Here is a 24,902-nt window from a genome sequence, read left to right as displayed (position 1 = left end):
ACATTCATTATTATCGTCATTCAAGAAAAAAATCATTAAAGTATTTACCACTCATGGTGGTAAATACACGTTTCTCAAAATTCTCATTTTCAGTTGAAAGCTCAAGTTTTAGCATTGGCAACAAACACTGTCAGTTGTTTTCCTTGATGTGACAGGCTCACTTTGTTCATTTTGTAGAAAATGTCTGCCAAATAAATACTCGTGTCTGCATAACCATTGTTTGTCAGACATTCTCTGAAGTAAAAATGGCATTCCATGAAAAAGCAGCTAGTGCAGCCTACAACTTAATGGCATAATTGCTTTCCCTCGAGACAACCACTGTGTTGGGTGTGCAGGAGAAGTGCTGTATGTCTGCTTCCTGTCTCACCACACAGAAATTTCGAGACATGGACTCAAGGGCCAGGATGTAATAAAGTGAATACAGTAGTCCCCCTGATCTGTAGCTTCAGTCACCCATGGTCAACCATGGTCTGAAAATTCCAGATATGAACAATTCATAAGTTTTATTTTATGTGGTGGTACAATATTTTTTTACTCAAGTATAGTTGATGTACAATATTATATAACTTACAGGTGTCCAATATAGTGATTCACAAATTTTAAAAGTTATACTCCATAAATAATTATTATAAAATATTGGCTATATTCCCTGTGTTGTACAATATATCCTTATAGCTCATTTTATAGCTAATGGTTTGTACCTCTTAATCTCCTACCCCTATATTGCCCCTCCCCTCTTCCCTCTCCCCACTGGTAACCACTAGTTTGTTCTCCATATCTGTGAGTCTACTTTACTGTCACATTCACTAGTTCGTTGTAGTTTTTAGATTCCACATATATCATACAGTGTTTGTCTTTCTCTGTCTGACTTACTTCACTTAGCATAATGTCCTCCAGGTCCATCCATGTTGCTGCAAGTGGCAAGATGTCATTCTTTTTTATGGCTGAGTAGTATCCTGTGTGTGTGTGTGTGTGTGTGTGTGTGTGTGTGTGTGTGTGTGTGTGTGTGTGTGTGCGCGCACATCTTCTTTATCCATCCATCCGTTGATGGACACTTAGGTTGTTTCTATCTTGGCAATTGTAAGTCACGTGACTATGAACATTGGGGTGCATGTATCTTTTCTAATAAGTGTTTTTTTCTTTTTCGGACAATTTGTAAGTTTTAAATTGTGTGCCATTCTGAGTAGCCTGATGAAGTCTTCTTCCTGCCTAACCCATGAATCATCCCTTTGTCCAATGTATCCCATCCGTTAGTCACTTGGTAGCCATCTTTTATCAGATTGACTCTCAAGGTATTGCAGTACTTGTTCAAGTAACCCTTATTTTACTTATTAATGGCCCCAAAGCACAAGAGTAGTGGTGTTGGCAATTCAGATATTCTCTTCCTGTACCTAATTTATAAATTAAACTTCATCATAGGTCTGTATGTATAGGAAAAAGCATAGTATATATATGGTTTGGTACTATCGGTGGTTTCAGGCATCCACTGGGGGTCTTGAGACACACTGCCTGCAGATAAGGGGAGACTATTGTAATTCTTACTGCTTCATCAAGGACTTCTTAAGTGGAACTGGCTGTTTTTTAAAGAAATACATATTTTTAATTTTTAATATGTAAAAAATAAATTTAAAAAGCATGGTGGTCAAGAAATGCAGTGACTACTTATCCAGTTTGGTGCCTCCCCCTTGCTTCCTGCTCCAGTCCCAGTAGTTTTACCCATCATTGCTTTTGCTCTATCAGCATAAATGTCAACCCAGTGAAAAAGGCAAAAAAAGGCCTCAGTATTATTACGAAAATACTGTTAACCTCACAGACTCCCTGAAAGGCTCCCGTGGGCCTGCAGACCACACTGAGCACTGCCGTCCTAGAGGGTCTCCCGCTACTAAAGAGCTGTTATAAAGCTGCAGAAACACTAATACACATAATCACTGTCTGTTTATCTAAATACATATTTTTTCTCTAGCTAAGAAAAAACCCAGCGTGCTCAACAATAGCATTTACATTTAAAATACTGATTATTAATAGAGAAGGGACATCAATTTTCATTTAAAAATAAGAAAAAATTGAGGATCTATCCCAGAAATAAGGGTTCACAATTGTCCGCCTGTTCTTTACAATTGAGTGGATTGTAAAGCCTCAGTAAATACTAACTCTATTTCACACGATCAAGTCCTTGCTCATTATCTACTGTAAAGAGCTGGGCCACAGCAGTTGCTGTTCTGCTCTAATTGCTTTATGTTAAAACCATGAAAGCCCCGAGCTTGGTGAGGTCAATGCCTGGTTTATGGCAAAGATGCTCAGCTTGGATGTGTGAATGCAGTCGAGGGGTACGTTTCCTTGGGGCAGGCTGAACTCAACATTCCCCTGATCCTTAAGCGTTTGTTAATTGCTGTGTATTTGCCCATTCTCTGCTCCCAGCATGGATTAGCTAGCTGACTCCATTCATCCTTTCTGTCAGTGAAGATAGGGATGTGTCAGACCCTGGGAACCAGAGCATGCCACTTGGCCCTTCGAGTTCCAGCTCTCTCCAGATGGCATCTAATTGTTCCTTGAATGACCTCAGTGTCCAGCCTGTAAGAACCTGGTCTGAGAGGCTATTTCACATACTTATTAGCTCGTGGATGAGAACTTACTACATAAAGCCCCCATTCACACTCTCAAAAGAGCTTTTTGTACAGAAGAAATGATAAAGCTGATGGGCTGTTTCCTGTGGCCACCAGTCTCCTACTGGATCCTTATTTTTCAGAGGCCCAGGTGGGTGCTTTTTGAAAGGAGCTGTGTGGTCCAGTTGTGTCCATCGTGGTCCAGTCTCCTCCTCTCTGTCTTCCCATGGTCTTTACTGGCAGGAACCTAAGCAGAACAGTGCCGTATCCTCTTCTCTCCCAGTTTGCAGAGCATTCTACGGTTGCTCACTCAGAGCAGGTGGTGGAAGTTGGGAATCACTGTGTCTTGGGAGCCTCTTCCCGTTTGGGAACCCGGGTAGGTCACAGTTTAAAAGAGTAAAGTGCTTCTAAGGGATGAAGTGGGAACCAGCCCTAATCCAGCCACAGGGACGGCAAGGTGGGTTCACCAGTGAGGACAGCAACCCCCATGTGGCAATTCACGTCTCATGCTTCTGTGGTTCTTAACTGTCTAGGGGGTGGTCCCCTATCTTTTTGCAAATATGGTGAATAAGAAACCTGTCTCTACAAATATGCGCACACACTTACTGTGCATCTTCTAAGGTGTTTGTGGATCGAGATTGAGAATCCCTGTGCTATCTTCAAATGTTCTGGCATTGTACTGGGCGTTGGAGTGAAGATGATGACTGAGGTCCTGAGGCCACCAGACAAGAACACATCATTCTAATTAGTGCTTCAGTAGCTGGATGCTGGAAGACAGGTTTGGGGCTGAGGCTCCTCACTGGGATGAATAGAACAAGAGCAATGGGTGAAGGATGCCCCATAGGGCCACACAGGCTGAGAACCAGGGATCCGTGGCTCCTTCCAGGCCGTGCCCACCTAAGGACTACATAGGGAACAAATTTGGGAAGATGTAAATATAATTTGGAAGTGATGCAAATTTCCTTTCTTTTGATCTAGGAGTCATGAGAGTTGCCCTCCCAGGTAATCCATCTTACCTGGTAACGTTCTCCTTTGTAAGGGAATGTCTGAGCCTTTGCCTCTGAATCAGGTCCTCTGGCTTTCTACAAAACAGAATAGCCTTTGGAAATGTTCTCCAGGAAGATAAGATGCTGCTGTTGCCTGTATAAGCAGGATTGAGAGAGCCATTTATTAGTAGTTTCCTGTAGCCTAGGCGGGATGCTGGTTGTGGGAGCAAAACTTGCACCTATACTCAGTGGCACAGAACATTCTAACTCTGTGAATCCCTCTCCCTTTTCCTACAGGCAAATTCATGTCTGCTTTATCCTTGAGAACTCAAGACAACCCAGTTCTATAATGGAGTGTCCTTGGAGTAGGCTATGAAACACTATTAATATCCACCCATCCCTGCAACATGAGTGTATCACCCTGTTATTAATGGGCATGTATCATACGTGTTTTCGTGTAGCATCAGTTTATGTTGGCTCCTTTTTAGCATTTCCAGATTTAGGGATCGTGTCTTATACAGGTGAACTCTAGCAGAGCCCAACACAGTGTGTTATATTTCACTCTCAAGTGTTTACCTAATCTCACAATGATAAGGTGAACCTGTAAACTCTCAAACTGATGATGTGAGCTAGGAAATTTATCACTGGGAAGGGCAGGGGCGGAGTGGCCTGGGTCGATGACTGTTCTCAGGAAGGAAAACACGTCTGGACTCTCAGCCCTTTGCATCTGCTTCTCTCAGCATGTTGACTGCATTCTCTCAGATCAACTTCTCCATGTAGTTGGGGGCACATGGCTGTTGGCTATTCTAAGCTTATAATCTTAAAGCTTATGGTCCAAAGGGAAAAGGCGACCTCTACCTCTGCTCTGGTTTGAAAAATCCCAAGGAAGGACTCTGATTGGTCTAACTTAGGTCACATGGCCACTCCTGGACCATTAGGTGTTCAGTATTCTGATTGGATTACACAACCATTACAAGCATGAATACACATGCCCTGGGGTAAAGGTTTTAAATGTAATAACCACTGTCTGCTATTTACATCATTTTTCTCCCTGAATTTTTAGGATGCGAATCTATTAGGCTATGTTTCTAATTGTCTCTGTCTACTCAGGGTGCATATATAAAATGCTGGTACATGTTGGCATATGCATGCTAGGTTTTACAGAGATATTTTTGTTTTGGTCTTTTCAAGTCATATACTCACCTTTCTCTAGCTTATCTCCCTCCTGGTTTATTTATATGCTGGATATCCTTGCCTCCCAGTTTAATTGGGAGGCAGATTCCCAGATTCCCCTACTGTTACAGAGAAATTATAGGTGGGAGGTGAGGAGGTGGTGCAGAGGGGCTGTGAATTCCCCTTGATTTCTAGTTTGACTTTGGAAAAATTCCTGCATCTGTTGTCACAAGTGGCCTAACCCTGAGGCAGGTGTGTTGATCCTCAAGAATGATCCAGATGAGTTCTTGCTGCTCTCCCTGGTAACTCTCCCTTCCTTCCCCTGCCTTCCCACTCCTCTGGGTGTACATGGAAAGCCAGGGATTGTACTGTCCTTTGAGCCACTGACAGAAGGAACCTATTACCCGCATGAATGCTGACTGCCTCGATGTCACTTCTGAGGTGGCATTGGGCTTAGCAGTTGACTGCCTTAGGAAGTGAAGAAAGGAGCTGGTAATCAGTACAGTCCTTCCCGTGCAGCTCACCCTCTGATTCGGCCTTTTCCTGTAGAGAAATGGGCCCAGCTGATATCTTCATATACGACAAAGATGGTCTGTCCCTTAGCCCTCCATTTATCAGCTGTGTGATGGGGCTTTGCTGCCTCCTGGCTTTTCTCAGATTCTGGCCTCAGTATCCATCTGTACATGTCCTGCCCTTTCCCATCAGTAATGTTGAGAACTTCTGACCAGGGATATTTCAGAGACCAGCTGTCTATGTTGCCAAAAATATCTGTCACTCGGTCGGAGGGAGAGGGTTTTTGCAGCAGCTATAATTCTGCCTGCTGGATTTGCACAAGATAAGGTACTCTAGGCAACCAGGTGGTATCCATGCTTCCATGATCACATGCGATAGAGCCAGCCACTCTGATTCATAGTCGTTTTAATTATTAACTCTAAGAACTGTTTTGATCTCATATGTGAAATAGAGATAATAATACGTGTCTCCTAGCACGAGTATTAAATAGACACTATGGTAAAAGTCCTCTGTATAAATGCTGGCTCTCGGGGACCTTGCACATGGGGTGGTGAAGGCTCCTTTGAGGAGCCCGGCTGAGAGCTGGAACGATGTCTGTGACTGCTGCAGTCTAATGGGAGGGACCGCATCCCTGGAGTCTGTGGTTGGGGAGGGGATGCTGAGGGTCTCACTAAGCATTTACTAAGCATTGCATGCAGACAGGCTCTTCCGCCAGCTGGGGGAAAGGGTTCTCCTCTCGCAGGTGTTTAAAGCTACTCCAACAGCAGGAAGGAAAGTGACACTGCTTGCCTCAAAGCTCTCTATCTCCTCCTCTTACCAGCCCCAGCCCTGCCAAGACTTGACTGTGTCCAAGGTGACTAAGGGAAGGGGGGCTATCTGTCTTCGCCCATGTCTGTGATGACCAGGGTATCCTCTGCCCTTCCCTCTCCACTAGAAAAAAGATCAAGTTAAAACCCTCAGGAGCTACATCTTTAGGAGCTACTGAAAGTCCTTCTGGATCAGTGGGGATTGTTATGTCACATGACTCTTGGGTAAAAGCCACGGACCCCTCACCTCAATGAACAGTACTCATACAGCAGTTTGTATACAATTTCCAGTGGTTCATGGAAGCCCCATCCCACCAGAGGTTAAGAATTCCTGGCCTAGACTGACTGGTTCTCATAGCTCTTTGGGCAGGATGCATAATTATCTGGTATGTCCCTCAGATGACACCCATTATCAGTTTATGACCATGAAAAAATGATATTTTCCCACTGAAGTATTGTATTCAGGTGGCTGGAATTTGCTCGAAAACAGAGAAGAAGGGATTCATTAAGATCATTTTCTCTTTCACTTGGCCACAGCTTTCAAGGCTGGAATGAGTCGAGGTAGTCCTGGCTCCACCTCTTACCTGGTGCCTACCCTGCCCTCTGTCCGAGGGTTCCTGCCTTCTGAGGCATCCCTCACAGTCTGCTTCATCCACTCAGAACTTTGGTACCCTTTCTGGGTGGGAGGTGGGTGTGTGGTGGCCTTGGAAGAGTGCACTGTAACTCTGGCGATCCCTGCCGTTAGGGGCTGGAGAGCAGGAGGTGCAGGCAGAAAGCAGAATCAGAGATGACACAGAGAAGGTAGCTGGGCGAGGCAGGCACGTCCAAGGGCTATCCCAGGCACAGCTCTAATTGTATAAATGGTTGGCATCAGAGTACCCAGTAATATGGACTGGTGAAGTATGAAGGAGTCAGGCACATGAGAGGTGGCCCTTCTGGGGACTCTAGACACACGTGGAAGATCCAGTCCCAGGGCAAGGACCTGGAGAGCCAGGCAGGGGGTAGGGGGAAAGGTTGGAGGAGCACCAGGCAGGGCATCCAGGTGGGACATAGGCTGAAGCCCAGCTCTGCAGTCACTTGATGTGGGGACAATGGGAAAGGAGGGGCCATGGGATCCCTAGTCAGACTAGCTGGGACAGTGGTGGGACATGGAGAGCTTGGTAGTTGCAGGTGGACCCAGGAGTCCCCTTGGGTGAGGGCCAAGTGGGCAGATGCTATGGACTGTTAACTCCCCAAATGACAGAGAGTCTGCAGTAGAAAATCATCTTAGGTATCTGAGCAAGTGTGATTCAAACCAATTTTAATACACAGTCTTAAAATCTGAAGGCTAAAAAATATTTTAAGGCTAAAGAAACCTCTTAAACTCCTCCTCATTGTTCCCTGGCTTTCAAGGCTCAGGAGTCACCTCAGTACCAGCTGGGGTCGGTCAGTGGCTCAGGGTGGTGCTGTCCACACTCTCCTTGCAGGACTTGGGTCCAATAGCCTGCCCTTTGGGTGAAATTTAGGGTGCAGCTGGGCATGTGCCCTGTAGGAGGAATGGACCGGAGAAACAGGTTTTGTGGTCCCTTCCTTTGGAGGGGAAGGGAGGCTCACGTTTGCTGAGTGCCTAGACTCTGTGTTGCCAGGCTCTTTATGTGTTATCTCTGTTGATCCTCACAAAAACCCAGTAAGTTGGAGGAGGAAACTGGGGTCCAGAGAGGTTAAGAAATTTCCCAAGGTCACCCAGCTTGCTAGTGGTACAATGAAGACTTGAACCCACCCTGGCTCTCCCTCTACCCTGCCGCCTCCCAGCAGCACTTGAAACGTGCAGATATGTGTCTCACAGCTCAGTTTTGGCAGATGTCATTTTGCAGAAGTGCTTGTGAGAGGGGTGAGCCCGTGGCAGCCGAGATGGGAGCCCACGCGGCTGGATCTGGTTGGTGAGCCTTTGCACATTCTGGTTTCGTGGATGCCCCTCAGGCCATCTCTGCGGCGCTCTGCATGGGAAGGGCCTCTGAGGGGCTTTTGCTGTCACTATTAGTTGCTGGAAGGGGAAAGAGAAAAGCGTACAGCAAAGAAAGCCTAGGCGCTACAGTGACAGGAGAACAAATGAGTGCTCTGGGTGTGTCGCCTGTACAGCGGGTGTAGAATGGAAGGAAGCTTGGGAGGTGGGTGGCGGATCATCTTGGATGAGTACGACTCCCACGGGTGTAAGACTGGGCTTCCGGAGACAAGGAATCCCCTGAAATTATATGTAAAACTTTGCAATATGTGCCTTTTGTTCTGAGAGGAGGGTCCGTGGTTTTCACAGACTCTCAAAGCAGGCTGAGGCCGCCAGAAAGTCTGAGTCTGCTGTTTGAGAGGCTGGAATTACGCCCTGTGCATGTTCTTTTAATTTGGCCGTAATGGTAAAAATAGAAAATTGAGCTTGCATAGTATAGGATTTCTGGGGTGATATCAGGCAATAGGTGGCAGTGGTGGTGGAGGGATGTATGGGACGGGATTGTACGCGGCAGCGCGAGAAAGCAGTCAGGGCTGGATGCTCACCTAATTTTGCTTCATGTTATCAGTTATACAATTTTAATAGCCGGTTAGAGAAACAAATTTGTGGAGGGGATGGAAGGCTCGGTAGGGAGCAATCTGTTTGTGAATACTGTCCTTGGTCTCTCTTTATGTGCTAAGCAGATCAATACCGCTTCCGGATAGAGACCACTTAACAGCCATACTCTTTCATCCCCTTGAGGAATCTGGGGGAACCGTCAGAGCGAGAGGAGGGGCGTACAGCAAAGGCTCGTAAATGCACCCTCTGTGTTCTCCAGCGACACACAACCCGGCCCTAAGAGCTCAGCCGGCACTTCCTGCCCTCCTCCCGCCGCGTCCAGTTTGCATCCCCTTTTGGAGCAGGAAATAAATTGTGTTTGCATATAGGAAAATGTGTTGAATTGTCTTTGGCGGCTTGTGAAGCTGCTGAGTCTCACGTGAGGAAGAGGTGACCTGTTTCCTGACGGCGTCCTCCTCCCTCAGCGGTTTCCCAGCCCTTCTCGAGCCCTGTGGCTTTTATGGGAGGGCAGGTGCTCAGATGCCCGACCTCCTCCCCTAAAACCTCACCTCCTGGTTACTGTGATCAGAATCACGCAGACAAGCTGGTGGCAGGGAAGCAGGGCTGCTGATAAACGCGCCCCTTTGCAGCCCAGGGCCCCCCAGGCGGGACACTCTTCAGGGAGCAGGGCCTGCGGAAGGCGGCCTCGGATCCTTAGGATTGGGCCAGTCTGGGTTAATCTTCCTGCTTCTAGGGCACCAGGGGGAATGTCTTACTCCCTAACTCCTTAACGCTGTCTTTGTTCACTGAGCGCCAGATCACTGGGGTTTAGTGGAGGCAAAAAGCCAGGAAGGATGGATCTTTCTAGGGAGGTGAGGAGTCCCAGCAGTTGCCCCAAAGGTGGAGCTGTTTTGACCATGTAGACTTGTGCTGATCTCTTGACTAATGTTCCGAGTGTGTCCCCTGTGGGCAGAGACCAGCTGGGCCTTGTGGCCTTGGATCAGTGCCCTACGATCAAAGCCTGCCGCCCACCTCGGGCAGTGTCACTGTCTGCAGGGCTGCTTGACAGTGACCGAGAGCACCTTGGTGTTGTTTAAGGCTTGATGCCTTGATTCCGGGCTGGCCCTGGGAAGGGGAGTGGAGGTGTGGGCAGCTTTATTTTCTCGGTTTCCCTGAAACAGGGAAAAGCAGGTACCTGGTAGGCACATCTTCCTCCTCAGAGACCTCGTCCCCACCCCATGCTGTGTTGGAGAGAGGGTCTACCTCACGGGGAGGCTGAGCTTCTAGTGCGGACTGTGGCACTTTGGGAAAGGGACTCGGTGCGCCTCTCAGCCCCTCCCAGCCCAAGGGCTGCTGCTGACAAGAAGCACTTGTCTGTGGAATATGACTGGCAGGCACCCCCTGTTTCCATGGTTACTAAATAGGGCAGGTTAATATTAAGGCTGCCCAAGGCAAAAATGGCACTGATGGCAATGCTTGTGCAGGGGCCTTCCTCTGGTCTGCTTTAACCCTATTCCCAGACAGGGTGGGCAACATTTGACGGGAGGTCATGAGGATTTTCTTCAAGGGTTCACCTGGCTGCGCAGCCTTGGCTTTTCTCACAGGTGTATTTCTTGGTTCAGAGGAGTGAGCCTCCCAGGAGGCCAGAGGGGGCGCTGGAGAGCACAGCGCTTTCCCAGAGCTCTGTGCTGCTTGCTCCGGGCCACCCCGCCTCCATCAGTCCCTGGGGTTGCATTAGAGATGCTGACCCCTGTCCCCAGAAGAGCATAGTGTTTAGAAAGCCCTGAATACAAACTTTGACTGGTCCTAGATCACATGTACCAAATCATCAGACAATGGCCACCTACCCCAGGTCACAACTCTTTTTCATGGGGCTGTGTCAGTAACCGGTTTAATTATATGACATTAAAAAATCTCATATTTGGTGATCAGATACCAGGTTCTGGCAAAAGCACAGGCTGGAGTTCCTGGTCCTTTGTCTGTCCTCTGCTGCATGACACGCCATTCTGGTCCTCTGTTTCTTTGTAACTAGAATAGAATCATCACTGTGGGGACAACTGGGGGGAGTTGATCGGTGTGGATGGGAGACATCAGAAAACATAAGTCAGTGAAGAGCACTTTACGAATTCATGCAACTGTCATCTTTAGTGGCAATAACAACATGTTATTTTAGTCTCTCTCCTTGGCCATTTCAGGGGAAAATTGATTAAAACCTTTGAGAGCTGCTTTAGAAATTATTTTTTGTGTGGAACAAAAAAATAAAAAGTGCTTAGGAAACAGTTACCTAATAAGATTAGCTCACTGTTTAATCCTGACAGAACCAATTCTTCGTGCGTTATGGAGACATTTTTTAGAGTCAACAGGGAAAGCCTCAGGTGACAAGAGCTGTGATTCTGCAGTGACCTGTCTTTTGCTTTGCTTTTACCTGGCCCTGGAGCACTTGACTATGTAATTCTATGTAATTTACATGTCTGAGTTTTTTTAAGTATGTTTTCTTCCAAGAATGCACTTCATTCAGTCTTTCTGTGGGTAGGGTATCAGAATTCAGAGGCTTTGGCTGACTAATCTTACTGAATTTCTGTGCAGGATTTAAGGAGCTGCTTCCCTCCCTTTTTCTGAGCTGGGGGTGCTAGCCTCTTGGGGAGTTTCTTCTTATTTACTTATTTATTGGCTGCGTTGGGTCTTCGCTGCTGCGCAGGGGCTTTTCTCTCCAGTTGCGGCGGTTGGGGGCTACTCTTTGCTGTCGTGCGCGGGCTTCTCATTGCGGTGGCTTCTCTTGTTGCGGAGCACAGGCTCTAGGCACGTGGGCTTCAGTAGTTGTGGCACGCGGGTTCAGTAGTTGTAGCTCTCAGGCTCTAGAGCACAGGCTCAGTTGTTGTGGCGCAGGGGCTTAGCTGCTCCACAGCATGTGGGATCTTCCTGGACCAGGGCTCGAACCCGTGTCCCCTGCATTGGCAGGCGGATTCTTAACCACTGCGCCACCAGGGAAGTCCCGGGAGTTTCTTATTCTGACAGAGCTTGTCACTTCCTGTCAAAGGGGAACAGCAGGTGCGAACTGGGCCCCTTACCTGGTGGCTATTGGCCTGATTGATGAGTCATCCCCATAAAACTCCTGAGGCCGTGGGCCCTGGCTGCTCACGTGGACTTACTCTTTGAACCCCATCTAATGGAAATGAGGGCAAACAGAGAAAATGCTTCCTCATGGGTCCAGTTCATGGACCTTGGGGGACAGTATTGACCCACAAACTGGACCATCTCCAAGGGCCCCTCCAGCTCAAAAACCCCGTGAATTCTACCACCCTTGGTGCTTGCTTCCAAGGTCTCAGGTGGACTTCCCAGGACCCAGGGCTGCACATCTGGGCCCCAGAATCATGGGGGGTGGGGAGCCAGTTGAGGAAGCAGAAAGGAAGTCAGCCTCCCTGGTTGTTCCTGTGATGACAGGCCCTCTGTAGCTCCATCCCCACGTTAGAGGTGTTTATTAGGCTGAGCCTCTGCCCCTTGAGGTGAGTGTGAGATCTACCGCTCTCCAGAGCCGTAATTTAAGCACAGAAGCCACACACCAGGCATTGAACAAACAGTTCTCTATTTTTACAGGCTGACTTGACCTAGTCAAAAGGCCGAGGCCTCCTGAGGATTTGACACTAATCCTGTTGGATATTTCTCATACCTCCCTCATGCCTCATCTGGTGTTGTTCCTTTCTGGACTGAATAGGTTCTGTTTCTTCCTCATTACAAGTTCCTGCCTGTGTGAAGTTTTAGAAAGCTTCAGGACACATTCCATTTTTGAGTGGCCGAAGCCACAGAAAGTTAATATTTGGAACAGTAGGAGAGGAAGCGCTACAGGCAGAAACCTGGGTTTGATTAAAAATTAAAAAAAAAAAAAACAGAATTGTTGAGAATCCACCCTGACTGGATTGAAAGAAGAAAAGCAATTCCTTTTCCCTAAGGTGTCGGGAGGCTCTTGGTAGGGGTAAAGGCCTCTTAGTGCTGGAGAATCGCTTGGTGGCGCTTGGTGGCATTGGACGTGAGGTTCGCGCACTGGATCTGGGTTAGGCAGGATGGGCAATTACAGTGAAACGTTTAAAGTGAAGGAGGAGAGTGGAACAAACAGTTGGGTCAAAAGAGGGTACGTAGCCTGTCCGCCATCCTCCCAACAGGCTGCACAGCCAGGTGGGGAGGGCACAGGCCGCTCAGGGTGTTAGCTGACAGACTTGCTAATTAAACACCTAAGGGCAACAGTGCTTTGCCAATAGTGATGTCTATGCCAACGTTATCAGCTGCAAACTGGCTGCCAGGAGCATCCTAATTAAAAATAAACAGTTCTGGGGGTGGCTGAGAGAGTGGGATGGGGATCCTGCCCAGGTTTCTCGGGACTTCTAGGATTGCTCCTAGGGGAAAGGCACACCCAGTTCGCCTTTGGGTCCTTTTCTCAAAGGAGCCTCTGTCTCATCACAAGGTGGTGTGATGTGTGCTTCTTGAACTCCTAGGTGCTGGGGCGACAAGCAAACAGACAGAGCCTCTAGGAGCAGATTGCCTGGTGACTTCAGCCCTGGGGAGGAAAGGTTGCCTGGGGGGATAATGATTTCTGCTGGGTCTCTAAACTGAGGGGACAGCTAAAGCCCAAAGCCTCTTCTAAAAGAGGTTAGAATTTCATCAGAAAGTGAGTCTGGTCACATGAGGATTTCTGGCACTGTGTGCATGGCAGGCTGGACACCCGCCTGCCAGAATTGAGCGAGTGGATCGTATTGGCTTCAGCGGAGAGGGAAAGTCCCAGCCCGGCCGGGGAGAAGGAGCCTCTCACTGCCCTGCGGCCCGCGGGCTGGAGCAGCACAGCTGCTGCAGCGGGACTGGAGCTCTCACGCCTCAAGCCCCCTCTCCTTTAACCCTAAAGAAAGTGTGTGGTCCAGGGACTGAAGACTGAAAGATGCCTAAGGAATGCAATGCTTTCCACGCCCTCTCGGCTGCTCTGTGCTGCTTCTATCACCGCAAGTCTTTCCTTGGAGTAAAGGTAGGTGTGAGATAAGGTACATCTAAAATTCTTTGCGGGGGGGCCTTGAAAGCACTAGAAAAGTTTGCAGCCCGCTGGCTGTAAAAACAGAGGTGCTGACTTTGACGTATGGATCTTCATAAGCCCCTAGTGGTGTGTCTCCTCTGGAAGCAGGATCGGGACACACAGAAGGGAGCTCCTTGTCTGTGCTTTAGGATGAAGCTCTGTTTTTCAAGAGACTTTCAGTTTCCTTGGGCTGAAATTTTATACCAAGGTAGCTCAATACTATTTTTCTTTTCTCTCTCTCCCTCTCTCTTTCTCTCTCTCCCTCTCTCTCTCTCTCTCTCCCCCCCCCTTGTTTGTAATGAAGGCTGAGCCCCTCTCTCCACTTACCCTGCTGTTCCATTATGTCAGTAACGTATATAAGTACAAAAACCACCAAATATCTCCTTTCAAATTGCAGTCACGTTCCAAAACTTTTCCGTATTCAGAACTGTCTTTTTTCTTTTTTAATTTAAAGAATGCTCCCATTCTTAACCTTTGTTACAAGACATCAATACCAAAGGTAATATGTCAATACACTATTTATTTTGATGAAAATTTTCAAAGAACCTCTTTTGACTAAATCAAGACGAAGCCTCTGTTCTGTTGCCCACCTGTGACAACAACTAAGACTTCCATTTAGTATACGCTGTCACTGATCTGGGGGCTTGTCTGCCTTGGAAAAATCCTGTCGGCCCCAGCATGACTAAGGACCTCATTTATTCATGGGAAATAGGAATCAGAAAGCTCTCAAGGAATTCTTCCCACCCTGACAGCAGAGCTCCCTCTCCTAAGGGACTGACTTATTTGGTGCCATTGAAAAAGCTACAACAGGAAATTTTCATAGGAGATCCTGTTACAGGGAGAAAGAGCCCTTTGTAGAAAAATAAGACAGTGAATATGAAGAGGAGAGGCTTCTTCTAATTTTACTGCCCTTTTGGAGTGTTCAGAATAGCTTTCTAACCATTCAGCCAAGTTCATTTTTGTCTCCTTGTCAAGGAATTTGGAGGAGAGTGAGTAATCATAGGTTAAGAGTGTTTCCTCCCTGATTTAAGAGCCCCTTTCTAACCTGGAGCCCAGTGGGGAGACGTGAGGACCATGTGGTTTCTGGCCTAAATATGGATCGTTCTAGAGTGGGGCAGATGAAGTCATGCCATTAACAGTATTTTAAAGCTGTCGGAGATAGACGGGGAGGTCCCGAAGGGAATCATGCACTGCAGGGACTGGCAGTAGATTTACACTCTAATAGAAGTCCTCCCATAAGCCAACTTCTGCTAGTTCAGAAAAGTGCAACTCACCATTTGGTATCTGAGGAAACAGCCCATAAATATCTGGGTCTGAGTGATGAGATTCTGTTCTGAGACCACTGCGCCTCTGCAGTTATGTTCTCCAGGGCCTGCACAGAAAGGCCACAGTAACACATGGGGTTGGTCTGAACTAACCATCCTTTGGCCTCCCCAACACGGCCACTCTTGGTGGTTGACTGTCGGTGGAAACACCCTCCTTCCCACCTGGGCTTCCTATCCCACCCTAGTTATGTTGCATCTTCATAGCACAGAGAGAGGACCCGACCTGCTCACTCGCCAGAACCTGAAGCCTTCCAACCCAGCTCAGACTTCCCATCTGACTCTTGGGATGTGTTTCCCTGTCTTGTTTTGCTTAGATAGTTACCTGGGAAAGAAAACGTACCTGTGCTCAAATCCCTCATCCTGCCAGGGTTGCCCCAGTGATAACGCTGCATCACTTTATTGACTCCCACTTTAATTAGGGGTTTCAGGTCTTGCTGCCCATAATTAGTTTCTGTTGCAATTAGAGTTTCAAAATTAAATTGGGATTGATTGCCTGATAGCAAAGCGGAAATAAAGCTCCAATTCTTGACCATGAATGCTACTTCCCTTGGCATGAATTTCTCATACCAAAAATAACACTGTGGTAGCCATGGTAACTTTCCATTTGGTCTAATCCATATCATCTCTGGAGAAAGTACAATGTTATTAATAGTGTTTGTTGTATGGGAAGAAGACTAAAAATATAAAAGCTCCTTCATTACATAGGGGACCAATCACACAGGCGCTTTCAGGGAATAAGATCTCATTTGCAGAGATTCTGCAGAATTTAGTATGTGTTTAAGGGCCTTGTGTGGACTTGAATACAAAGGCCCTGGAAAATAATTAATTGGGAGGCCAAGAATGGAGAGGAGGTCAAGGATATGCAGTCATTGCTGGTCCTCATGAGTTGAGGCCATGTCAAGGGTCACGATTTTAACATCCCCGAAGGGTTCACACAAGGCACTCATTTCACAAAAGACCTCTGGATCTCGAGTGAGAAAAGGAAAGGACATTTTGCTTACAGCCAATGGAAAAGAGTCTGTCATGAAGATATTCCAGATCCACGACGTTAGTTGGGATGTTTGAAAATCCCTGAATGGCAGATGTCGTAGCCTTTCCGTGTGTAAGAACTTTGTTAGGTGGGAGGGGGGTGATTTAATGACTGAGGCAGGTTCCTGCCTTTGAAGGACTTCCCACAAGACCATTAGTCCATAGTGTCATTTCGTTGCATTTGCAAAAGGCTTTCCAATGTCTGAGGTTCCTTCACAAGTTGTCTCCCTGGAGTCTCAAGACAAGCTGAAATCAGGCAGGACAGTAGTTTACTCCTTCTCCACAGAGGAGAAGCCGAGGCTCAGAGAAGCTCCCTGCTCCAGAATCATTTAGTGGGGAACCAGGAGTAGAAATCAGATTTTGTGGCCTCAAGCCAAGTGTCCTTTCTCCGATACCATAGTAAGACCAGTGAACATTGACGAGATGATTCTGTCCCTGCTAATACTTCAGTTAACAATTCAGTTGGGAAAGCATAGTGCGAACCTCAGCTTTCAGGAAAGACTTCAAGGAGGACACAGAACTGGTTTTCATAGACTAGGTCACCTTCCTGCAGCAGTGGCAGGGCCACCTTCCGGTTCCTAGAGAACTGCAGAAGGAATTTAGGAGAAGCACAATAGATCCCATTTCTGGAACTGGCCATGGGGACAAACGCCCACTTCTCTGGCCCCTCAAGTCCCTGATTCTCCTTGTGTGTGGGCAGGGGAACTGGAGCTGAAACTTGCTGCCTTATCACTGGCTACTCCTGATGAAGGTGGGTGTGATTGTGTCAGGAAACTTCAGGGGAACCAAAGAGACTGGAGTTACCTTGCAAGTGCAGAATATCCACCTTTCTGAAAGAGCACCAACAAGGAGGTTGGAGTGGGGAGTTGGTGGATAAATGAATCAGTAAGTCTTGGCTAACCAGTCACTAAGTCCAGTGGCACTGGTCTTGTCAATGAGAAGTCGTCGTTAGAGGCAGTGGATTTTAAGCATATACCTTCTCATACAGAAGTGTGACTGCCTTTGCAGCCACAAAGTGCCCTATAGTGGGAAGAGCTTATATCGTGCGTTTGCTATCGTTGTGTTTTGTTTTGCTTTAAATCATTTCCCTTGCCCCTGGAAAAAGTATTTGGAGCCTCTCTGAATGCACATTATAGCCTGAGGTGTCTCATCTGCCCATCCCTGGAGGGTTGGGCCCTCAGAACTTGTTTTCATTGGAAACTACCTTTCTGTGTTGGAGTGTCATGTAATAGAGTGAAAGTCCTGCCCATTTTCCCTGTGGCCCATCCCTTGGTCTGCCTGATGTTGTGACAGGTTGGTTACTGGTGATACACCCTGGTGTTGACAGTGGCTTAGGTTGCCTTTGTCATGGGGCTGATGCATCGCCAGCACAAGCTGCGCAAGGTGGAAAAAGCCACCGGGGAAATGTCTTTCGAAGTGACTCAGCCCCTCCTTGTGGCAGTTAGTAGTTGCTCACTTATTTCTCCTGCTCTCCAAAAAAAAAAAAAGAAAAAGGCCTAGCACAGCTTTTTAAAAGAAACCTAAATGCATTCCATTGGCATCTGGGGGCCACAGGGATCTGGTTTCAGCATCGGGGAAGGATGTGCCTGACAGGAGCTGGATCCCAGTGCCCCCTTCACCACAGACCCCGGAGCTTATATCCTGGCTGAGACCTTGTTTTTGTTGGAGAGTCGTGGGTTGGAAGCATAAACGATACTGGGATCCTGGGAAAATTCTGTTAGCGGGTCAGCACCTCCAGGACCGCAGAGAGATGGAGCTGTGCCAAACACTGGAAAGGATGCTGGTGAGTCATTGGGGTGCGTGCACCACAACGGTCGTCACACACCCACGTGTGAGAGGGCAGCAGTACGCGGAGGACCCTGACCTCTGTCGCTGGGTTTAAAGATGCCTTCAGAGACAGAGCTGAGGCCTTTTACCTGATGCACATTTTGGACGTCCCCAGGGCAGCAGAGGAGATTCAGGCTGTCCTGGTTGGGGAGAGGAGGAGAGGAGTGCCTCCTGGGGTTGGACATCATTGCAGCATCTCTGTCCTCATCTGGATTTTCAGTGCATGTCCATAGCCCCGGGAGCTACTATTGGAATCTGGCTCTGGCCACGAGAATGTCATGGCCTATTTTTCTATCTTATGAAAGAGCTATGATCAGTCTTTTAGTTTGTATGGGGAACTCTCCCCAGTGTCCACTCTAATATGTGTGTGCTTTTACAAAAGCAGGTATACAGAGAGAACCAACAAACTAGAATCCTAGATTCTTTAATTGTAGTAAGATGGGATTTGAGGGACCAGCGAGCCAATCTCCCACTCAGAATTCATCTACTCTTTCCCCGCCCCCGCCCCCACCCCCACCCCCATGCCCAGCATGTGTATCAAGGGCCTATGCGTGCTGGGGAGACAGAGTGAAAGTTTTTGTCCTAAAGGAGCAATTCCATATCCGGCTGGGGAGATGGGCATGCAGGCAGCTCTCTCCGAGGTACCACGGAGAGGTACCACGTGGTGGTGCAAAGGCAGGGAGAATACACAGCACAGTGCGAGGTGCTGGGCAGAGGTATTAACCCATTTCTGGGTCAGTGAACTTCCCCGAGCAGGTAACACTGGGCAACTCCTAAAGGAGCCGTAGGTTGAAGAGGCCCTGGGGAGAAAAAGGGCATCACACATGGGACTTCAGGCTGAAGTTGAGGAGCAGAAGGAGATGAGATCAGAGAGGTGGTCGGTGCACAGACGGCACAGGGCAGCGGGGAGCCAGCACACAGTTCGGATGGGAGTGGGGGAGGGTTTGGGGTCGGCCCCTTGTGTGCAGGATGCGTTTGAGGAGCATCACCAGCGTCTCCCCTAACTCATGCCAACGTCCTTGAAGCCTCCCGTCCACTCTGCTTGTCCCTGCTCAGCTCACTCGTATTTTCCTCTCTCCACCTTCTCTTTAAACCTGTTTTTAACACTCATAATAAGATCCTGTTTCTTACTCCACAGCAACAGTTCAGACCATCAGGCCCGATACTTTTTAATTAATTTATTTATTTTGAGGTACACGGGCCTCTCACTGCTGTGGCCTCCCCCGTTGCGGAGCACAGGCTCCAGACGCGCAGGCTCAGCGGCCATGGCTCACGGGCCCAGCCACTCCGCGTCACGTAGGATCTTCCCGGACCGGGGCACGAACCCGTGTCCCCTGCATCGGCAGGCGGACCCTCAACCACTGCGCCACCAGGGAAGCCCCAGGCCCAATACTTTTCCATCCCCACCCCTGCCCCCACGAGCTACAGCTCTACCTGTGTCCATATACATGACCCTCTCTTCATTCCTGCAGCCTCTGAGGATGAAATGTCCCTCTCCCTGACCAAGCCCAGCCCTGCCACCTGTGCCCATGACCACCCTCCTCCCCAAAGACTCCTCAGGCACCTTCAGGTTGTCCCTCTTTACCAGCACTTTCCTCTTAGCTTAGACATGCTTCAGTCTTGCCCATTCTAAAAATAATCATCATATCCATGTCTTCCTTCCTGGTCCCTGACTTCCTCCATCCCCAAAGCTGGTTAACACAGACTGTGCTTCCTCACTTCCCATTGGCCACTCAGTCCCCTTGACCTGATCAGCGACCTGTCCTCGCAAAGTCCTGTGGCTGCCATCCAATTCTGATGCTATTAGAACTCTCTGCTGCACTTGGCACTGTTGGCCATCCTTTCCTGGAAGTCTCCTCTCAACCTCTAGGACACTGAACTCTACTTGTTTCTCTTAGATCCTGCCCAACCCATCCTGCTGTGTTGTTATAGATTGAATATTTGTGTCCCCCCAAAATTCATGTTGAAATCCTAACCTCGAATGCGATGATGTTAACAGGTAGGCCCTTTGCGAGGCGATTAGGTCATGAGGGTGGAGCCCTGGTGAATGGAATTAGTGCCCTTATAAAGGGGATCCCAGAGAGCTCTCTTATCCCTTCCACCTTGTGAGGACATGGCAAGAACATGGCCATCTATAAACTAGAAAGCAAGCTCTCAATAGACACTGAATCTGCCAGGGCCTTGATCTTAGACTTCCCGGCCTCCAGAAACTGTGAGAAATAAATGTTTGTTGTTTAAGCCACCCAGTCTATCGTATTTTTCTTATAGTAGTTTAAATGGACTAAGACACCTGTCTTCAGCTTCTCTTTCTAGCCTGCCTCTTAAAAAAGCCAGTGTCTTCTAGCCCTCTTCTCATATTCCCTCTATAACCCATCTCTTACGTGGCATTTCAGACAGCATACGCCCTCTACACTGAGGATTCTCAAGCCCTTCTCTATAGCACCTGGATCCCATGGCCTCGTGAGCCACTCCATCTGGATGGGCCACAGGTACCTCAGGCTCTACATCTTCTTCCATAAACTTACTCCCCGCTCATGCTTCTGTACTGGAAGTTGATGGCTCAGTCATCTTCCAGAAGCTCCCATGTCTTTTCCCCCTATTCATCTTCCATGTCTAATCAGTTATGTCTTCATGATTTTACTCCTAAACTGTTCTCTCATCCACCTTTCCTCCTGTCTCTCCCACCAGTACTGTACTACTTCAGGCCTCATTATCTATTACTGCTTAAAATTCTGCAGTAACTTCCTAACTGGTCATCTGGCCCTAAATCTTCATAGGACGTCATTTTATTACCCTTCTTTTTGACATTTCTAGAGATGGGAGGTGTGCTGTACCCTAAAGGCAATACATTCCCACTTTTGAAAACTCGAAATTGCTAGAAAGTTCCTCCTAGTATTGAGTCAAAATCTGTGCCTTGCAATGTCCACCTTATTCTTCAGTTAAATGGGTATAATAACCCTTCAGATACATGTTTTTCCCCTCCATAATATGACCATGTCTATTTGAGGCCAAATTAGTTGGTATGAGTAGACACCTAGGAATAAGACAGGAGGGAGTCTGGATTCGTTTCTCTAGGGAGTTGAACCAAGAATATGTGACCTGCCATGTTGGGACGAGAACATCCCAAACCTTCATATATGTCAACACAGCCCTCATATTCCCCAGGTCTTTCCTGTAAACATGTCTGGTTCTTTATATACTTTGGGAGACTTGGATTCTAGTTTTCAGGCAATCCTTTACTGCATAAGTTTGAGTAAGTCACGAAAATTCAGGGCCTTGGTCATATTTTCTCTTGTGAGATATAAATATTCTTGCTACTTATTTAATTCCAGGGACATCATATGATTCATGAGATCTGAGTTGTGTTGTATGAGGTATCTCGTCCCTCTAAGTCCAGCTGCTGCTTCCCTGATCCTGTCCATGACGTCTAGCATGGTGTTTGTGTGTTTTTTTAAAAAAAACTTGTTTAGATGAGTTATGTGGGTATCAAGAATTTTGAACTCCTCTGGGAGAAATATATACCTTTAAAGTGGCACGTGTGTGAGGTGTATATTGGAAGCAGTGAAGTCGATGCTTGGCCAAAACCCATTTTGTGATGAGTCATTTTGTTTTACTGAAAACCTGCTCCATACTTAGCTCTGATCTATAATGCACTTTCTGAGACAGTTGTTGGTCACGTACTGTTTTGCAAAGAGAGAATTTGGAAAGTCATTTATTCCGCCCGCACACTGAAGGGCTTTCTGAATCTTTGGATTTTCCTCCCCGTGTTTGGCATATCTCGTTTTTCCTTCCAATTACATCTCCTAGTGTCTTTCAATCACAATGCATTTTGCTTATTCAGTAATGCCTCATGCATTTGAGGTGAATTTAAGGAAAGGATAGAATTGGGGTTTGGGGTGGTTTTTTTGTTTTCGAAAAGGATAGTATTTAAATTAAGTTGATTTTTATTTTCTGATATTCTTACTGCAGAGGAAATAGGGCATCCATTCTGGTGAACAGCTGTGTTCCACATCACTCATAATTTGAATTAAGATGTTGAATTAACAAGCTTGAATTACCAATGGTAAAGATTTCTGGTTTGGCCCTCTTTGTGTTCTGAAATTTGGTCAGCTGGTCTTCAAACCCTTATCCTCGGTCTGCCTTAGCCAGGGCAGTCTCTGTTTTTTCATTCGCCGTAGATGTTAACAAAACACTACTCTTACTGAATGGAATCTCACTGCCAGACGGAGCGATTAATATTTCACTTGCGTTGTCTTATTTAGCTTGTGTGTGTGTGAGAGAGAGGTGTTATCGGAAGTCACTTGAGGACACCGTTAAAGGGAGCAAAGCAGTTTAGAGGAGGTTTTCATCGGTCGAACTGGTACTTGGCTTTTATTTGAAGCCCTTCATTTCACTGACCCAATAAAGGATTAAGTGCAACCAGTGACCTTCAGCCTTCATCGTAAGTGTGGCACATCCAACTTCTCACTGGGAAGAATCAGAATACAGGGCTGCCTCATGGGGGTGATTTAGATGTCCGCTTCAGGAAGTCACCACCTACATTTGATCTAGAGGGGAGGGTACCCGCCATAGATTTCAGCAGGGCAGGGTGTTAACAAATGGCTTGTTGAAAATCTTACCGTGTTTCAGTTTATCTATTACCAGAGAAAGGTGAGACCCCCTTGGAGTTGAGCACTGAGTGAGCCCCTGGGTAATGCTTTGTCAAAAGGGTAAGAAACATGAAGGACAAACCCACTGGGACCAGGGGAGGGAGGGGGAGGGGAGGAGAGCTTATGGTGTAATGAGTGCATTCAGCAAGTTCTTTCACATGTGAGTAACCTTTGTGAAGGAAAAACGCTATTCTTGGTGTTGGATGTGCTACATTCTGTCACACTTAGAATTCTTCCTGCAGTTTTCAGACCGAAATCAGTCTCCTTCAGTGAAAAATAATTTTCAGTCCCTTGGTGTTTCATCAAAATAAAATTGAACTTCAAAAGCAATAGCTTCATGATCTAGCAGGACGGGAGGGTGTGGGGAAGATCTTGCCCAGAGAATGATTGTGGATGAAAGGCAACAGGAGTTTAACATCAAAGGGAGCCGTGGGTCCCAATCAGAATGATTCTAATGTAATTAGTTTGGAATGGAGGATTAAGTTACTGCTGCCTGCTTAGAGAGTACGCTGCCTTAAGTCTCCAGTCTGCACAAATTAAAATTAGTCTTTTTTCATTTACACATATGGAAAGCAGAATTTTAATGCGAATTTCACAGAACCTTGATAAGCACGGAGTTCCACAGATATCCTCTTCATGTTTCTTATTCATGGTTTCTGAGCCTCTTTTAATAAGCATTTGATAAGATTTGATAATGAATAAAAGGAAATCTCTTGGACTTGGGCTCTCTGGGGGGGTTGATGGCATTTTCCTATCTGTGCTAGTGTCTGACGGCCCCTGTATCATCATTTGTCTGTGAAAAGGAAAATCACACAAAGTAAAAAAATGAAGCATCTTAATTTAACAGCAAATTGCAAATCAGTTTTTAATGGCACTGGAGTGAGAATCTGATGTAAAGTGTGATCAATTACTCAGGTTTAATTATAAAATGGTAAAATGGCATCAAAACCCATCTGTAGAATCTTTGCTGAACATGAGATTCTTTCTAGGATTTAGAAAAGAGGAATTTATATCTTCAAGGAACTTAAACGTTAGCAGCAAATTAATTGAAGTGTTTCAGAATGCTGAAACTTATTGAAATTTTATGAAATCTCTTTGCTACTGAGTCCTTTCTCAGAAGGAGCCAAAGGCCCTCACTGACCTCAAAGAAGATAAACACTGAGAACTTCAGCAAAACAACTTGTGATTTATTACTGTTCATTCCCTTCAGATGTCTCGTCTCCTCAAAGAGGCTCTGTAGCCCATGTCAGGCCATGGAATATTTCTTACTCATGTCTGCATCTCCCCTCAGGTCTAGCCTAGGAGGCCGAGCGGCACAGCAGGCACTTGGTAAGTCCTTGAGTTTAACCAAAGGCACAGTGTTCCAGTGACTATCAAGCTCTTGATTTAAAACTGATTACCTGGGACTTCCCTGGTGGTCCAGTGGTTAAGCATCCTCCTTCCAGTGCAGGGGACATAGGTTCGATCCCTGGTCGGGGAACTTAAGGACCCACACGCCGCGGGGCAACTAAGTCCGGCCACCGGCCACCGTAACCACTGAGCCTGCGTGCTCTGGAGCCCGCGAGCCACAACGAAAGATCCTGCGTGCCGCAACTGAGACCGGACGCAACCAAAAATTAAAAAAAAAACAACTAACTACCTGATCGTTTCTGCAGAACTTTGGCCAACAGGGTGAAGTACTGTGTGGGTTAGGAAGCTGCCTCCAAAGACTGCGTCACTGAGCTTTAATCTCAGGATTGAAAGGAGCAGGCTGAGAGGCAAGGGGCCCAAGTGAGACCAGAGGTCCCCATTTGTCAAGAGCCCAACACCTAACAGGCAGAGAGCCTCCGGGACAGCTCAGGGCCTTTCCCTGCTGGCCCACAGAGTACCTTGTGTGAATTAGAATTAGGCACCCTTACCTCAAGACGCTCTATTGGCACCTGCCAGGCGGCTGTGGTATACAAATTTTCAATGGCTGTTTACGAAGGGCCCCTCCTTAGATATAATGTCCCTCTGTTGTACACATCCCGGAGCCAATGGCCAGGCCACGGTGTGGCCACCCCCCACTGCTCTGGGCCAGGCTGAAATGCCCAACTGCCCGTGCCACCATTTGCTTTTGTCTACCAAATAGGAGATATAAAATTCGAATTTGACATTTTTTCTCTTTGGACTTTTAGTTACAAATTAATTCTTTACTTAGGTAAAGACTTTGACTTTAATCACAGTTATTAGCATGAGAAACTGTATTTGTCTAGCCTAGCCACCCCAGTGCGAAACGTTGGATTAGTAAATTCAAGCCTTTCTTCACTTATCTTTGGATTATAATAAAATATTTTTAGGTAAGCCATAAAGCCAGCGAGTGTCAGTCAAAGGTGGCGCAGAACGCAATATATGAATAGTTTCATTTCAAGGCCTTAGGATTGCCACAATGCCATCCCCTT

At 47.1% G+C, this 24,902-nt stretch overlaps 1 protein-coding gene across 4 annotated transcripts in view; it reads left to right on the top strand.

The window, feature by feature from the left end:
* The window catches only part of BCAR3 (BCAR3 adaptor protein, NSP family member), a 117,742-nt gene that overhangs the window by 51,853 nt on the left and 40,987 nt on the right, over positions 1-24,902 (top strand). The window contains exon 1 of one of the 4 annotated variants that reach the window (XM_032652943.1): positions 13,378-13,607. The exons of the other annotated variants lie outside the window; for them this stretch is intronic. Within the exon in view, the coding sequence (XP_032508834.1) occupies positions 13,524-13,607 (84 nt within the window). The 5' untranslated portion in view covers positions 13,378-13,523. Of the gene's footprint in view, positions 1-13,377; positions 13,608-24,902 lie in introns of those variants that run through there. 4 annotated transcript variants of the gene reach the window in all.

The sequence above is a fragment of the Phocoena sinus genome, chromosome 1 (genome assembly GCF_008692025.1).
Source record: "Phocoena sinus isolate mPhoSin1 chromosome 1, mPhoSin1.pri, whole genome shotgun sequence".
NCBI classification, from domain to species: domain Eukaryota; kingdom Metazoa; phylum Chordata; class Mammalia; order Artiodactyla; family Phocoenidae; genus Phocoena; species Phocoena sinus.
The sequence above is the reverse complement of the archived record's forward strand: the minus strand, read 5'-3'. Positions and strand labels throughout refer to the sequence as shown.